Here is a 15,904-nt window from a genome sequence, read left to right on the forward strand (position 1 = left end):
CAGCGCACAGGTCCTGGGTTCAATCCCCTGTGTAGGGGGAGACGCTGGGCAGGAACAGGTAGAAGAGCTGGAAGGAGCCCTGAGTGTCACACTGATGATGCAGCCCCTTCGGCTGTCACTCTTTCTCCATCTACAAAGCCATTCTGGACCAGTACCTGGAGCCAAAGTCCTAAGCAGAAGATGCTGGAGATGCCAGGGCTGCCATCTCACCCTCACTTGCTCGGCATTGCCCTGGGTACCTGAGGCCACACACCTGGAGTCCGGAGGCGGGGTCTGCAGGTGGGGAGGGCCCGGCCCACCTGGCAGGTGCTCCCCACACAGAGCTCCACTGCTGCCCCTCCCCCTTCTTAAGGTGGCAACTCCAGTCTAGGCCTCGCCTCTCCCAGCCCCGCCCCCGCCCACCAGGGAGTCAGGGAGCAGAGCGCTGGGTTAGAGGACACCGGACAGCAGGGGGACAGAGAAACAAGGGCGGGGAGCCCCGGAGAGCCAGGCGGGACTGAGTGGCTGCAGGGCCCGGACTGGGAAGCAGACAGTGGGGGACTGGGATTGAAAAGATGTGAGGCAGATGCAAGCATGTGTGTGTGTGTGTGTGTGTGTGTGTGTGTGTGTGTGTGGAGAGAGAGAGAAAGTCAGACAGAGGGAGAGAGGGGAGAGTGAGAGACACACAGAGAGAGAGGGAGGGAGGAGGCAGAGCAGCGAGGGTGGAGCGGTCGGAGCTGGCGCAGAGGGAGGGTGGAAGCGGTGGGCAGGGGGCGGGGGAGAAGGCACGGTGACAATCACATCTGGTCCGAGCAAACATGAGGCAGCTGCCAGCCGGGCCGGGTAGTCCCATCCGCTCGGGCTGCGAAGTGGAGACGCTGGCCACAGTTCCGTGCGGTGCCCAGGATGCAGCGCGCAAAGGTAGGCACAGGTGGGCCGGGGGCACTGGCCTGGGACAGCGGGGATGGGGGCTTCAGAGGTTCCTGTAGGCAAGGGGCCGCCTGGTCGTGGTCACTGCTGTGAGGCCTTTTTCTTTGGCCCGTATCTCCCACTGCCCCTTCTAAGGTGGCTTTGGGGACAGTGAGTGTTGGGACGTCCTGGCGGGGATGCCAGACTCCTGGGGCTCTCTGGATGGAAAAAGCTTTAGGTGCTTGTGGAAAGCAAACTGCACCGAGGGGCGGGAGTTGTGCTCAGTTAGTCCCTGCGTGGGGGCGAGGGTGGCCCACCTGAGCCTGAGCCCCACAGCCCTGAGGATGGGGGCGGCTGGCACGCTGGAGGGGGCGTCTTACACCTGCTGGCCAGCCAGTGGATGCGTCTCATAACCAGTCACCCAAGTAATCGGAGAGTCCTCTGTTTGCTAGAAGGGCTAGGAGAACGCTAAGGAAGACAGTTCTCTCTCCGTGGGCTGTTGGGAGGTGCAGGGGAGGAGGCAAGCAAACCTCCCCAGCAGCGTTGAAGAACAGCGGTGAGCGAGGGGCAGGATGAAAGAAAACCAAGTCAGGAAGCGTGAGGGCAAAAAAAAAGAAACTGCCCTCTGAAAAGCTGGCCCAGTGCCCTGCGAGTTGCTCACATGTCCGGGACAATCTTGCTTTGGAAGAAGGAAGAAGCACCAGGATCGGGTGCTCCGAGCGGAACACCCCACATCATGGTGGTTGGGACAAGGGCTGATGCATCTTTCCTCCTGCGGAAGTCCAGAGGGAGGCAACGAGCACTTGGGCTCTCGCCGTCCTCCTTACTGGCTTCCACCTTTGAGGTTACCTTAGGGTCCAACGTGGCTGCTGGAGGTCCAGCCAGCACACCCAGGCAGCAGGAGGGAGAACGAAGAAAGGGCAAATTGGGACCCAAATAAAAGCAGGGTCTCTGGGAGTGAGACTAGACATTGGGCTGGCCTCTCAGTCTCTCCTCCCTGGAGGTGGCTTCCTGCCCCTCCCCTGTGAGGTTGAGCAGCTGGAGAGGGCTTGTGGTTGGCTTCTGCATTCCTCAGCCCGGCCACCCCTGTTTCCCAGGGATGCCAGAAGGACCAGCGGAAGTGGTGACACGTGGCCCGTTAAGCTTGTAGTGGGGACACATTGAAGGTGCTGCGTCTCCTGTCACAAGGTTCCCAGGCAGGCACGACAGAAGCATAGAAACTTAGCACTTTGTCCCAGGACCATGCTATGTGCTCACTGCATCCATGCCAGGTACGACACAGGCCACGTGTGTCCATGGGCAATGTCGTGAGTGTACACTGCACAGCCATGGCAACATGCATCCTGCATCCTGCTGCAGTACCGCACCGGAGCTGTGCAGCGGGGCCCTGGATGTCCCCAGCTCTGCCCACGGTGGAAGACAGTCCCCCTTCCCTCACCTCTTCTCAGGAGCTTGTCGCCAGGGGTCACCTGGGAGCCTGGCCACTGCCCCTGCCATATGGACAGAGTGAGTGTCCTGAGGCCACAGGTGCATGTGGTTCTCTGCTTGGCCATTATGACACTGGGCCCTTGCCATCTTCATGCCCCCCATCCCTATGGCCTGCCTGTGTCCGGCCTGGCCAGGCACTGAGAGGACCCCACACCTCCTGGTGCCAGGCCAGGCAGGGACAGTGGTCCTAGGGGAAGCAGCCACAAGTCCCTCACCCACAGAGGTTAAGGAATCCACCTGTGTCCCTAGCAGCAACGGGGACTGTAGTCAGTCACGGTCAGCAGCTTCCCATGGCCCCACCCTGTGTCCTCTCCCTGTGGCCCTTCACCACTCCTCACTCGACCTTGCAAGTGGGCACTGCCACTCCCAGCCCCAGAGCACGGCCACTGTCGCAGCTCCAGACCTCCCTGAGCTTGCGCGCCCTGGACCTTAGGAGGAGGAGCAAGCAGCTCTGGCTCTGCTATGGTGAGCGGGGCCGCTGTCCGAGGCTTCCGTGGTGATGTCTCCACCACCCAGCCTGGTGCCCAGAACTTCTCCTTGCAGGGTGCTCATGGGAGACATGCTCTGATTTGCTCCCCTGTTTCCAGACAGCATCTGAGAGGTGGGCTGGGGTGGGAGGGGAGTGCACTTGCTCTCCAGCTGGAGTCTGATAGAGGGAGAGAGACAGGGCTGGAGGGTGGGACCCTGAAGTGCGCTCTGTTATCCTCTGTGTCATCTCCTCACCCTCATGCAGCCCATGAGGTAGCCCTCGCTATTGTCCCCACTTTACAGATGAGTAAGTAGAGGCCTGGCCACAGTTGCAAGAACAGTGTTGTAGCTGGGATTTGAAGCCTGCTCTGTCTTGTTCCAAAGCTCAGATCCTGAGGGGTGGGAGAGGACTACAGGGGAAGGGGACACAGCTCTGAGCAACAAACAAGGGGGATGGCCCAGTGTGCCTTGGAACCTGCTAGTGAGTGACATAGGCCATGTCCGCTGCATTAGCCACACCACCGTGAGCCGGCGGCCTCTCCTTTCTGGGCTGTGTAGCTGAAGTATGAAGGAAAGGACCCCAAGGTTTCAAACTCAGGTTCTCCTTTCTTATCAGTCTCCCACAAAAGCGAAGACCTGCTTTGCTGACTTGGCTGGCATGAGGGCCCCCCGTCCACAAACTTGGCCTCTGTGGGATTCCCCTCCCTCCCAGCGGGAGGGTCCCCCATGCAGCCTGTGTGAGGGAGAAGGGCTTCCAAGGACTGCAGACAGAGGCTGGCACATCTGCCTTGCGGGTGGCCCAGAGAGGGCAGGAGGTGGATGAGTCACCAAGCCCCTCCCCTGCTCCCTGCCAGCTGATGTTCCCCTGGAGCAGGTGCAGCCATCAGCTGTGAGCAGTCCACGTCCTAGAGCTCCACAGAGCAGCCACGTGGCAGCAGAAATCCAAGGGGACCCGCAGGTGCCAGCGTTGGAGTGGGGACAGCTGAGCTTGGCAGGGGGAGAGCAGCCTGTCCCCCTTCAGTTGGCCTGGCCTCTACCCTCTGAGGGTAGTCTCAGCTCTCTGCCTGAATGCCTCCACCCAGCCGTGCCTCCAGCTGTGGGTGTCCTCTAGGGTAGATCTGGGCTCCCTGTTCCCAGCCCTGGTGTGAGACTAGGGATGGGCATCCATGCAGTGGCCCCAGCCGGTCAGCTTCCAGCCCTGACTCTGGGCCAGGCCGGGCCCTCCCAGGCCGGTGCCCCTCCATCGGAGCCTGAGATCTGCTCACAGCCTCTGCCAGGCCCCCAGCTGGGCTCAGGGCCCCATGCCAGGCAGTTGCGGGGGAGCTGGGAATGCCGCATGCCCACTGGCCCACCGCTGTGCCTCAGTCCTCACCCCCTGCTATTAAAGGGCCCAGGCAGGCAGGGGCTGTGCCCCGTGAGCTCTTAGCCCTGGCTCTGCTCCAGGCAGACCTGGGCTCAGCCCTAGCCCCTTCCTCCGTTAGCTGCGTGTCCTCAGACAAGTCATCCTGCTTTTCTGTGCCATGGACATTTCACTGGCGTGGGGGAGGTCACCAACCTCACAGGAGAAAGAGACCAGCCCGCGCAGCCTGGCCCCCAGCACAGAGCAAAACTCCGTGCGTGCTGGGAATGTCCGTGCCATCATTTGCTGGCTGTTCAGTAGAGTGTAGGACCGGCGGCCTGAGAGAGAATATTGTCAGTGAGTGGCTCAGGTCAGCCCGGGGCACAGTGTGCCCTCATGGTCACAGGAGGAGAGCTTGCGCCCAGGCTAAGTTGGCGGCCGACAGACCAACAGACATGACCGGCAGCTCGGTTCTCCCTTCTTCTGTCCCGTGCTCAGTGACACCCAGGAAGGTGCGTGTGCACTTGTGCGTGTGCGTAGGTGTGTGTGTTTGTGCCCGTGTGTGTGCACACCCATGTCTGCAGGGACATGTGACAATCTCAGCTTCAACCCATAAGATGAGCTCCTGGCCCCCGGCTGTGCCGGGGTGGGTGGTGAGCTCAGGCTCCCAGCCCCCCATCCCCAATCCTGGGGCCTGCATGACGCAACACCCACCACTGCTTCCTGCCATCTGTCCCAAGAGATGGAAATAGAGCATATGACAAGTGGGGGCTGGGTGCAGCAGCCTGCACTGCAGCTGCCCCCACGAACGGGGACTGGCCAGCCCCACATCCGAGCGGCCCTGCAAGTCCCTGGCTAACCCAGGCCCTGGTTTTGGGGTGGCCCTTGTGGGAGGGAAGGGGCTAAGAAGCTGAGCCCCCTCCCCCATAGGCGATGAGTTCTCTAAACTTTAGCTGCACCCCAGATCGACTGGGACACTCCTAAAAACAAGCTGCCTGGGCCCCTGTGAATCACACCGTGCAGTCCCCAGGCAGCTCACCTTGAGCCTCTTCGTGTCTCTGTCTGTGTGACCACTTCCTCTGGCCGCAGATGCTGGAAGTAATGCCGACCTGCCTGAAATCGCCCCACCCTTCCCCACCAGCTCTGTCTTCTGCCCAGTGTCCAGTGCATCCTGGTGGCTCTTGGGATACTGTCCATTGCTGTTTCCCAGCTGTGAGGTCTGCAAATAGCTGGGAGAAGTTGGTGGCATGCTTTGCATGTGCGTCTGCCCACAGGACATGGGCAGGGGCAGGCACAGCAGCTGGGCCTTTCAGGACCCCTGGGCCAGGGAGCCCCAGGGGGGACACCCAGTGTGGTCATGAGGTTCATCTCAGGTGACCCAAGCTCTCCCTAAGGCACAGTGTGGGGTCTGTAGTGCAGAGTCTGGAACATGACCAGGGCAGGTGGAGGAGGGATCGTAGTCCTGCTTCTCCTCCATCTCCAGCGACACAGTTTTCTCAGGGACCGGGTGTCGCCCCACCTCCTCACTGCATGCATCTAAAGCAGACACTAAATACCAGCCTCACTGACAATTCATGCCATCCAGTTGCCTCTGCCTGACAGCTCTGCCTTCCTTTCCTGGACTTGGCCACCCCCCGCCTTAGTCGCTCTCCTGCTTCGCTGTCTCCTGCACCCGCCATGCTGTGCTGAGAACTTTTCTGAAACAGCGTGGCTGACCCCTTGCTGGGCCTTGGGTGGGACAGAGTGTCCAGGGACAAGGTGTGCCCTGGAGGGAGAGACCCGCAAACCGTCCAGGAGGTAGGTCCAACAACCATCTAGAGCCTGGCTGTGCAGAAGAAGTGTAACACAAGGCACAGATGTCATTTGAAACATTCTTGCAGGCCCATTAAAGAAAGTAGAATTTGCCAGATGTGGGGGTGCACACCTGTCATCTCAGTACTCTGGGAGGCTGAGGCAGGATGATTACAAGTTCAAGTCCAGGGGCTGGGGATTTAGCTCAGTGGCACAGCGCCTGCCTGGCAAGCGCAAAGTTGTGAGTTCGATTCCCGGTACCAGAAAAAAACAAAACAAAAAACAAGTTCAAACTCAGCCTGGGTAACTTAGTGACTTAGGGAGACCCTGTCTCAAAATAAAAAATAAATAAAAAGATCTGGGGATGTAGCTCAGTGGGAAGGCCCTAGATTCAACCCCCAGTACTGGAGGAAAGAAAAGAAAAAAAATTTAAAATTTTAGCTATTTTTAATAATTTTTTTATTATTGGGTTAATAAACTTTATTTCACCCCATATAAATATTATCTTTTCAACATATAACTAATACAAAAATTATTAATGCACTATTTGACATTCCTGTGTATATCTGAAACCCAGTGCATATTATACAGATGGCACATTGCAGTTTGGACTAGCTTTGGTAGTCATGTGGTAAGTGGCCACCACGTGGGACAGTTCAGATCTGGATGGGTCAGCTACAGGGCCAGGCTTGGCTGGGAAAAGAAACGCTTTCTAGACTGTTTGTACTGTCCTGCATTAGTACATTTTCTATTACTATACCAAAATGCCTCAGGCTGGCTACTTTATAAAGAAAAGAAGTTCACTTCACTCACAGTTCTGGATGCTAGAAATCCAAATTGCATGGCACAAACTCTAAGTATCTCTGTGGTCTCTTTCCTTACAAAGCCCCCAAACATAGGAGCTTCCCTACCAACCTAACCAAACCCAGTCCCTTCCCAGAGCCCACACCTCTCTGAACACCACAGTGAGCAAGTTCATAGCATTAGCAAGACTTTGGGGGGTCAAACTGCCATAAGAGTCTGAAGAGACAGTCATACTCAAATCACAACATTGACTTTCACCACTTTTGCTTTACCTGCTTTGACCTATGTCGTTGCTTATTTTTTATTTATATTGCTCTCATTTTAGGTTTATAAAAAATCCCCTTAAAGGGGAATCTTTAAGTCAGTGTTGTACATGGAAAGCTGGTAGCAGTGGCCGGGAAAACAAAGCAGCAACAGTAACTTCTCAACGGCCACCGCTACCTGTCACCTGCAGAGGTGGGTAACGGGGAGCTACACCATCTCCCTGGAGCGGGGGCCTCAGGCCAGCCCTCACCTGGGCACACTGGGCATCCTGTGGCTCACACCTCAGGGAAGCTGGTGAGCCTGGAAAGAGGCTGTAAGCAAGAACCTGTTACAAAAGCTTGTTACGTCCAGCTTGATTTGGGTTTTAGGTGGGTGATTTTTTTTTTTTTTAAAGTAGTGGTATTAGGAAGGGTCTTTGAATTGAACCTAGGGCCTTTGTATTGATCTATACCCTAGACCTTTTTCTTTTTGAGCCATTAGACAGAGTATCACTAAGTGGCCCAGGCCCAGCTCAAACTTCTCATCCTCCTGACTCAGCCTCCCAGAGTGCTGGGGTTACAGATTTGTGCCACTGCATTCAGCTTGATTTGGGTAATTTTGAGGAACATTAAAAGGCTGATGGGAGCATTAAATAAAGCTTTCCAACACCTAACAGCACAGCACATGCTCGGGGCACCCTCTGCTGCCAGGCATATTTTCTAACCCTCCCCGACTCCCTGCAGGCCAGGAGGACTCAGAAGGAAGCTGACACCTGTCCCTGGCCACCAGGCTGGGCAGGAGCTGCAAGTCTCACCTCAGAGTGACTGGCAGAGTGGCCTAGCTACCTGCAGCCTCTTTATGGACAGGCTGTTGCAAGGCTCAGAGAGGGCTGTTCGTCCCCTGGGCCAGCCTCAGGCCATCTCTGGAGCATGGCCGGGACACTTGCTCTGCCAGGTGAGCCACCAGGAACTCTGGGACTCCAGGACTCAGATCTCCTGGCTTCACTGGTCTCTGCCACCCAGGCCTGACCATCCCGAGGCCTGTGGGCAATGACGACCCCATCACCCATTGAAATGAGGGCACCGCAGGCAGGAGCAGGTGGAGAGAACTTCCCAGTAAAGTAAGGGCACCATCGAAGGCTTCCACATAGTCCCTTGTGAATGTTTATCCAGGGCCTTGTGTGGGTGTGCATTTTTAGTACGTGTGTGTGAGAGAATTTTTAAATTGAAAAAACTTTTTCTTTTCCTGCTGGGGATTGAACCCAGGACCTCATACATGCTGAGCATGCACCTTACCACTGAGCTACACCTCAGCCCTTCACGAAAATTTTTACTGAGCTAAGTGTGGTAAGAAATAACCCAGAGCTCCCCTGCCTACTTTGCCCGGCTTCTTCCAAAACCAACATGAGATCGCTCCTGGGGTCGACAGGATGCAGCCCCCAATCTTACAACGCCTCGTTTCACACCCACTAATGTCTGTGTGCACACACGTGTGTTTAGTGCTCCACTATTTGATCTCATGTATGGGTGCGTGTGTCCATCATCACAGCAAGATACACAACCATCCCACCCCACAAAGGTCCTTCCTCCTGAAGGAATGGGGTTCCAAGTGGGGGCAGGAGGAGGTATAATTTATGTCCAAGCCTCCTCTCTGCTGCAGCGCAGAGGTTCCCCCAGCATGAGGGGGCAACGGCTCCCTCTCAGGGTCCCTCCCTCAGAGCCTGCAAGCCTCCAGAGGCAGGAAGAGGGTGCCAGGATAGCTATTTAACATTCCCTGACGGCTCAGTCAGACCCTCTCCCAGACAGACACATGTCAAATATTCATGAGGGTGACCTGGCAGTCACTCTGCCCCCCTCCAAGTCTGATGCTGGCCACTTGCCGGGCCCTCAGGCTGAGCCACCCCTCACCCCTTGTCCCATCCTCTTTCCCCTCCCATCTGTTTGGAGCCCACTGCCTTCCTCACAAAGGGGGCTATCCCCGGCTCTGGCCTCCAGCCAGAAAAAAGAACTGGCTCCATCTCCCAGCACAACCCACCCTGACCATCCACAGGCGACAAAAGACCTTGATCTGGGAGGGCCCCTCGTCAGTTACTGTGGACATTTTAGGGGATGTGGGAGCCGCCTGAACCTGATACCTCTCCAGGGACCTGGTCCTGTGGACAATCACCAAGTAATCAAGACGGCCTGGGCTTTGGGGTCAGAAGACTACATGTACCGAGGGGCCTCTGGCATGTCCCCAAACTTCTCATGGACTTAGTTTTCTTATCTGCAAGATGGGGTGGTTTTGTCCTCCGTGGGGACGGTGGTGACCATGAGATGACTTGTGGCTCAGAACAGACACACACTGCGGGGTCCCAGCCTCCCCGGGGCTGAGGGGACAGAACCACTGCGGGACAGCAGCCAGGGACACCCACAGGGTCTCTGCCACACCAGCCTGGACCTGCAGCTGAGACAGAATCCCTGTGCCCATCCTAGGTCCCCATCAGGGCAGCCTCTGCCAGCCAGTGCCAACACAGTCCTGGGCACGGGGGTCTCAGCTGAGCCTGCCTCAGTTTCCCCTTCTGGCCATCTCCACTCACCCCACGCAGAGCTGCAGCAAGGAAGACACATGAAGCACAGCTGCCTGTCTCTCCCTCATCCCCTCCTTGACCGAGAGACAATTTCATTCATCGAGGCCATTTGTCTCTTGAGTAAGATCTTTAATAATGGAGGAAGTGCCGCTTTGACCCAGCCTGGACTGGATGTGTTGCATGCGTGCATGTCTGTGTGTGTATGTGCATGCATGTGAATGTGGGTGCAAGTGTGTGTACACAGGACATGCATACAGGGTGCTCCCCTCATACTTCTGGAACCTTCCCTTGCCCCCAGCGCTCCCCTTCCTCCTGCGCTGTCAGCACGGTCAGCCGGACCACGCTGCAGCTCTGCATACCCAGCCCTTCGTGCTGGACAAGCCTGGGAGAAAGGAGGGAGGTGGGGCGTCCCTGTGGCGTGTGCGGGGAGGTAGGGTAATAATTGTGAGCCAGGGCCTGGCAGCTGCTACTTGGGGGGACACAGCAGCTGGGCTAAGGCATTTGGGTACTGCCCGGCCTAGGACACCCTTGAACAAAAGCTGACCAGGAGGGCCGCTGGCCGGGCAGCCCAAACATGAACGGGTCTCTGGGGTCCATAACTGTGGAAGCCCTGCAGGATGCAGCAGACCCCCCGCAGGTCTGGGAACATTTGTCCCGCCTCTTCTCCACGTTCAGTTCCACGGAGGATGGGATGAGCAGGGATAAAGGCCGGCAGGGAGCAGGAGGACACCAGGGTGTTGACTTTCACTTTGACCTTCCCTCTGAAGACAGAGACTTTGCAGAGATTCCAGGGACAGGAGGGCCCCTTAGTCACTCTAGACAACCCAGGGCCTTCCCAGGCTGTGCAAATCTCACACATGTGAAGCCTCACGATCCTGGAGAGACATCAGGACCCACAGATGTGCCACAAATGTGCCCAGGGCTACTTGTGGGCCATGACCTGGGCCACAGGACCTGTGGCCACGTTTGCCTGTTGCAAGATTGCTCAGGCAGCAAACCAGACACGCAGAGAGTCCCGGAGGGACCACTACGGCTGAGCCCTGGCAAGGGACCACCACCCTGCCGCCGGCTCAAGAGTGATAGTAATTTGGGAACCATGGTTGAGAGGCCTAAAATAATGTTCTAGGAAAACAGAGCTTGCTGCTCTGGAGCCCCAGAGGGGACCTGGTTGCCTTTTCCCGACTGATCACAATTCAAACTTAGGTCTTGCTTCTCCTGACATCTGCCCACAGCCCCTCCTCCCTCCGCACTCCTCCCACCAGGCATTCAAGTTGTTCCTTGAGCAAGGTCCTGGGCATGAGATGCTGACCCAGGGTGGATCTGCAAAGGCTCAGGGTGCACTCCCTGTTCCCACTGCAGGAGGTCACCAAAGCAGCAGACGGCAGCCTCTTGGGAGACCCTGGGCGCACACCGCTGAGCAGGAAGGAGGGCGTCAAGTGGCAGAGGCCACGATTCAGCCGCCAGGCCCTGATGCGGTGCTGCTTGGTCAAGTGGATCCTGTCTAGCGCGGCCCCACAGGGCTCAGGTAGGGCTGGGCTGGCCAGGGCCAAGGGAGGGTATGGTTCTGTCCTGAGATCTGTCCCTTGTAAAGCCTCGGAGGCCTCTAGGGATGCTCCCTGGGTGCTGCTTGGGGGCCCCAGGGGCTGGTGCTGGCATTTGGGGTGTCTGTGAGGAAGCCAGTAGTGATGGCTGCCCCGGGCTTGGCCATACCTGGTGTTTGCTGAGTGTGACAGAGCAGGAGGCCCCCCCACGGCCACACACACACTTTACACTCATACCTGTGCACTCACCCAGGACAAGTGTGCACATCCACCATGCACACACGGACACACATCTCACATGCTCACCTACACACACTACACAGGCACACGCGCACACACCATACACATGCTTGTGGCCTCACACAAGGTGTGTGTATGTGAGTGTGTGTCTGCCTTTTTGGCTTAAGGAAGAGCTGCATGCCTGGCCTTCAAAGCTGTGTCTTAGTGGCTGTCTTGGACGCTCTAGCTGTGTGACTTCCAGGGCACCAGCCTCCCAAGTTCAAGGGGGTCACAGATGCACACCGGGACCCCAGCAGTCATCTGCAAACCCACAATTCCAGGCTTTGCCCCTCCCCACGGAGCTCCGTCCACCTGTGCTGCTCCGGTACGCTTGGCTGATATTTGTCTCCGACCCTGCGTTCTGAAGTTGGCAGAAACTTGCTGCGCGCTCTGCGGCAGGGTGGGAGATTTTCCATCAGGGTGGGGACGAGGGATGGAGGGGAGCTGTGGCATTCTGGTGTGGCTACTCTATACCTCCCAGGAGCTGGGATCCACCCTGACTCAGCTCCGGGTCCCTACTCAGCCCACAGTCCGTCCTGACCTCAGTCTTCTTGGGTTTTCCTGGTGGCAGGAAGTGTTCATTTGAGTAGGATCCTGGAGCAGAGCCCCTTCTTCCCGCTTACAGCCCACAGACACCTCGCCTCACCTCTGCGTCCCTCTGTCTTCCAGGAGGCAGTGGTCAGGACGGGGCTGGGGCTGCTGTGTCCCTTTGCCGAGGCTGTCTGCACGCCGAATGTGGGTGGGCAGGGAGAAGCAGCCAGGGAGTGGCAGGGGCATCCAGGTCCCTGAGAGCTCGTCCAGCTCAGGGTAGCTTCCTAGAAAAGCTTTGTCGTCTTAGGATCTTGTCAAAGCACCTCACGGAGGGCAGGACCAGGACCACATGGGTGTCCAACCCAGCCTAGCACATCCCCTGAGTGACGCATTTACTTGACCACAGACCAGGCCGTAACAGCAGAGCAGATTTGATAGGTGGATGAATGAAATTCTACCTAACTGTGTGGAGGAGGCATTAGAGGTCACCTCACCCTGTTTTTGAAAAGCGTGTGTGTGATAGAAGAGGTTACACGGTCAGCAGGTCAGCCAGGGGCTGGGGACCCAGGAGAGCTCAGAGCTGGAAAGAGGTCACTTGCTCCGAGCAGGATATGTGCCTCCCAGGGCCTCACAGACCCAGCGGCCAAGACCCGGATGTGCCCTTCCTCCAGGAGCAAAGCTCCTGGCCGTCACTCCTCAGTCAGGCTTCCCCGAGGTCCCTCAAGGAGGACTCTGCCAGCGTGGCCAGCCAGGGCTGTGCACACGTGTGAAATGCTGGCCGGGCACAGACGAGGCGCCTCCTCGGCCCCGGGTGCCAAGAACAATGAGGGCCATTCAGCGCGGTGTCCCTGCACCTGGACTGTCCAGAGCCTGTGCTAGCCGGGCCACCGGACACTGCGCCCTTGTTGTCGGGTTTTTCCATTCAGCGGGAGCCGGGCTGGGAACGCAGATGTCTGGGACGGCTGAGAGCCGAAGCCAAGGCCCAGCACGGAGGGGCCTTAGCAAGGAGCAGGCGGGATGCAGGGACCTGGAGGGGTGAGGCCGGGGGCTGCACCTGCTGCGAAGGCCCCGAAGCGGTGTCGGGGTGGGTGCAGGAGGTGGGGTGCAGAGGGCAAGCAGGGTGGCCCTGCCCCCTAGAAGCTGCACCCTCACCTCAGCCCAGAAACTTGGGGACCCTCTTCGGCCACCCAGGGCTGGGACGCTGGCCTGTGCGCCACATCTCCCCAGCATCTAAGTTCTTCCTGGCAGGACACCTGCCAGGGCGTGGCTGAAGCCACCAACCCGACAGACCTGCTTCTCCAGTCCGGCTCCCCACGGGGCTGCCCGTCCCTGCAATGGTCTGAGTAATGAAATCCGCTCTGCCCATAACCTGGGGTCTCGGCTGCGGACAGCTGGAGCCGGGCCGGGAGAGCAAGGCAGAGGGGCATTAGCTCCAGGCCCTGGGATGTTTGCGGGACTCTGGAGGACCAGAGGACAGGATACGACAAAGCCAGGGTCCCAGACGGACGCTGCACACCCTGGGCTGCTCCTGCGCATGTGCTTCTGTGTGACGCGGCACCGCCGTCTCTGGAACAAAAGACGCGCCCACCTCCCCGGTGAATGTAGTCCAGACCCACATTCTCCCGGCCAGTGTGCCCTTCTCTGGGAGACGCCCATGTCCCCTAGGTCTATCAACCCCGTGCAGAACCACGATGTCACCACCACAGTGTCCCCAGCAGGCAGTGGTGGCAGAAAGGTACAGCCACCTCTGAGCTGAGAGCACAGGCGTACACGAACAGACTCTCAGGGTACTGGAAGCACTGAGCTACAGTGGACGTGTGAGATGTCGGCCCCAGCGTGCCAGGGCTTTTCTGGAAACTGGTTCTTTGGACTATAGATAGTTGGATGGCTGGGCCTGGGGCAAAGTGATTTGTGAAGGAAGTCTCTCGGGAGAGGGGTGCTGTGAGTCTGTCCCCTGAGCTAAAGGGAGACATCTTGGTCACTTTTTGTTAATACAAAATCCCAAACCCAGTGCCTTGAAATAATGGATTTTTTACACTTGTCCCTTCCATGGGTCGGGCCTTGGGGCAGGCCTCCTCTGGGGGCTCTCCTACTCTGCAGGGCATGGTTGTGACAATTTACTTTACCCCCCCCCCCAGAGTCATGGCGAGACATTTGGGCCCTCTGTACCCCGCCTCCGGCACTGACTGCGTGCCCCTGGCAGCGGAGTCCCAGCGCTCCATGGACGGTGTCTCCAGCCACGCAGGGTGGGGACAGCTAAGGACGGTGGGCTCTTAAGTGGGGGCTTTTGGCCAACCTCTGTGAGGGGATAAGACCGTGGTCACTCGCAGCGATGCGTGGGACACCGTGGGTAGTGGCTGCGGGGCCGTGACGGGGCAGGCAGGGAGGTCCACGTCAATTCCACTGGGGACAATCGGTGTCCCCCCGGGATGGAAGCGCTACAGAGAAGCCGACCTGCCCCCTGCTGGCCGCCAGCGTGATCGACACCAGCGGCGGCAGGTCGGCCAGCCAGGGGAGGAGCTTCCGCGGAGCCCTCGAGTGACTTCAGTGAACTAAGACAAATGCCACTTTGCTTGTGAGCCAGTGCTGGGTGACGGGCGCAGGACAGGCGGCCAGGGCCTCCCGCCCCGGGCGCCCTCCAAGAGCATGCGGCGGACCCTGGCGGTCTTGCCCTCTAGGGACTTCCTCGGCCCCGCTCCTGGAATCTCGTCCTCTGCGCCGCTGACCCCCGAACAAATGCTTAGCAGCCGCCCACGATCAGGGTAAATGTGGGACCCGCCTCCTCCCCGCGACACGGGCAGCGGTACGGGCAGCGGTACGCACAGCGTCCGCCGCTGGGGCGTCCCTCCTCCGTGTCCTTCTGCAGAGCCGCCTTGCTGCCGCAATCTGTCCGTAATTCCTAGGCGAATTTTCCTCCTCCGACAGTCGCAGGGGCTCCCCGAGAGCCACAGGGAGGGGGCGTGCAGCGAGTACCCCAAAAGTCAGCGCCGCTCACAGCGCTGGTCTGTGCCCCTGGGTCCACCCCGCCTGGCCCTGGCCGCGCGCGTGGCGCATGCGTGTGGTGACAGCCTGCGGCACTCCTGTACCTGTGGCCTCGTGGTCTCACCTCCAGGCAGCCCAGCAGCCGGTGGTGGGCTGTGGGTCAGAAGTAGAAGAGCTCTTTGCCGGAGTGGCACGGCTTTGCTGACACCCAAGAGAGCGTGGAATTCTCCGCTTGGGCCTGCCATAGGCCAGGAGGGCATTCCAGCTGCCTTAAATACATCCTGTGCCCTTGAAAACTGGGTCATGAGGTGCGCAGATAGAGCCGCTTGCTTCTTTGACCAACAGTGGGTGCACAGCACAGCAGTTCATCTTGCACTTTGGAGGGAATATTTTGACTTGCCTGCCCTTATATATAACAGGAACCCCAAGCAACCATGGCTTAATCTGGGCTGGAAGTATCTGGCACTAGTTTGGTAGCCTGAAGATATCACAGTCCTGTTCTTTTGACCTTTTCCTCACAATTGCAAAGTGGCTGCTTTGGCGCCAGCCCTCACAACCTCATTTTGGGCAAGAGGAAGGGAGAAATTGGGTAGAAGGGGAAGGTGATGATGCCTAAGTCAGGAAAGCAACACTTACAGAAATCTCTGGGTGATTTATGCTCACATTTCATCAGCCAGAGAACTAAGCCATGCTAACACCAAAGAAGACCAGTGTGGGAAGGAGTCGGTAGTTTTTTTAGTTGGACCCAGTTCTACCTCCAACAGAGTCTGAATTCTGTAGGTGAAAAGTAGAGGGATAAAATACAAAATTGGCACTCGTGACCATACACAGCTTGTAGGGTTGCTTTGGTGGCTGAATGCACTCACTGAGCTCAGGACTTAGCAAGCTGCCAGGCACATACTAGGTGCTCCATAAAGGTTGGGGGCAGGGAAGGGGGTCAGCGGGCTTTTCCTCTTGGTCCTCATCAGAGGGACCCAGCCC

General features: G+C 58.0%; 1 protein-coding gene across 2 annotated transcripts in view; it reads left to right on the top strand.

Moving 5' to 3' along the window:
* The first annotated feature begins 717 nt into the window (after window positions 1-717).
* The window catches only part of Kcnip3 (Kv channel interacting protein 3, calsenilin), a 67,855-nt gene continuing 52,668 nt past the window's right edge, over window positions 718-15,904 (top strand). The window contains exons 1-2 of one of the 2 annotated variants that reach the window (XM_005400645.1): window positions 788-900; window positions 10,950-11,115. In XM_005400645.1, the coding sequence (XP_005400702.1) occupies window positions 886-900; window positions 10,950-11,115 (181 nt within the window). In that variant the 5' untranslated portion in view covers window positions 788-885. Of the gene's footprint in view, window positions 901-10,949; window positions 11,116-15,904 lie in introns of both variants that reach the window. The other variant, XM_013522856.1, reaches the window with a different exon arrangement.

This window comes from Chinchilla lanigera, unplaced genomic scaffold (assembly GCF_000276665.1).
Source record: "Chinchilla lanigera isolate Chin_1 unplaced genomic scaffold, ChiLan1.0 scaffold00069, whole genome shotgun sequence".
NCBI classification, from domain to species: Eukaryota; Metazoa; Chordata; class Mammalia; order Rodentia; family Chinchillidae; genus Chinchilla; species Chinchilla lanigera.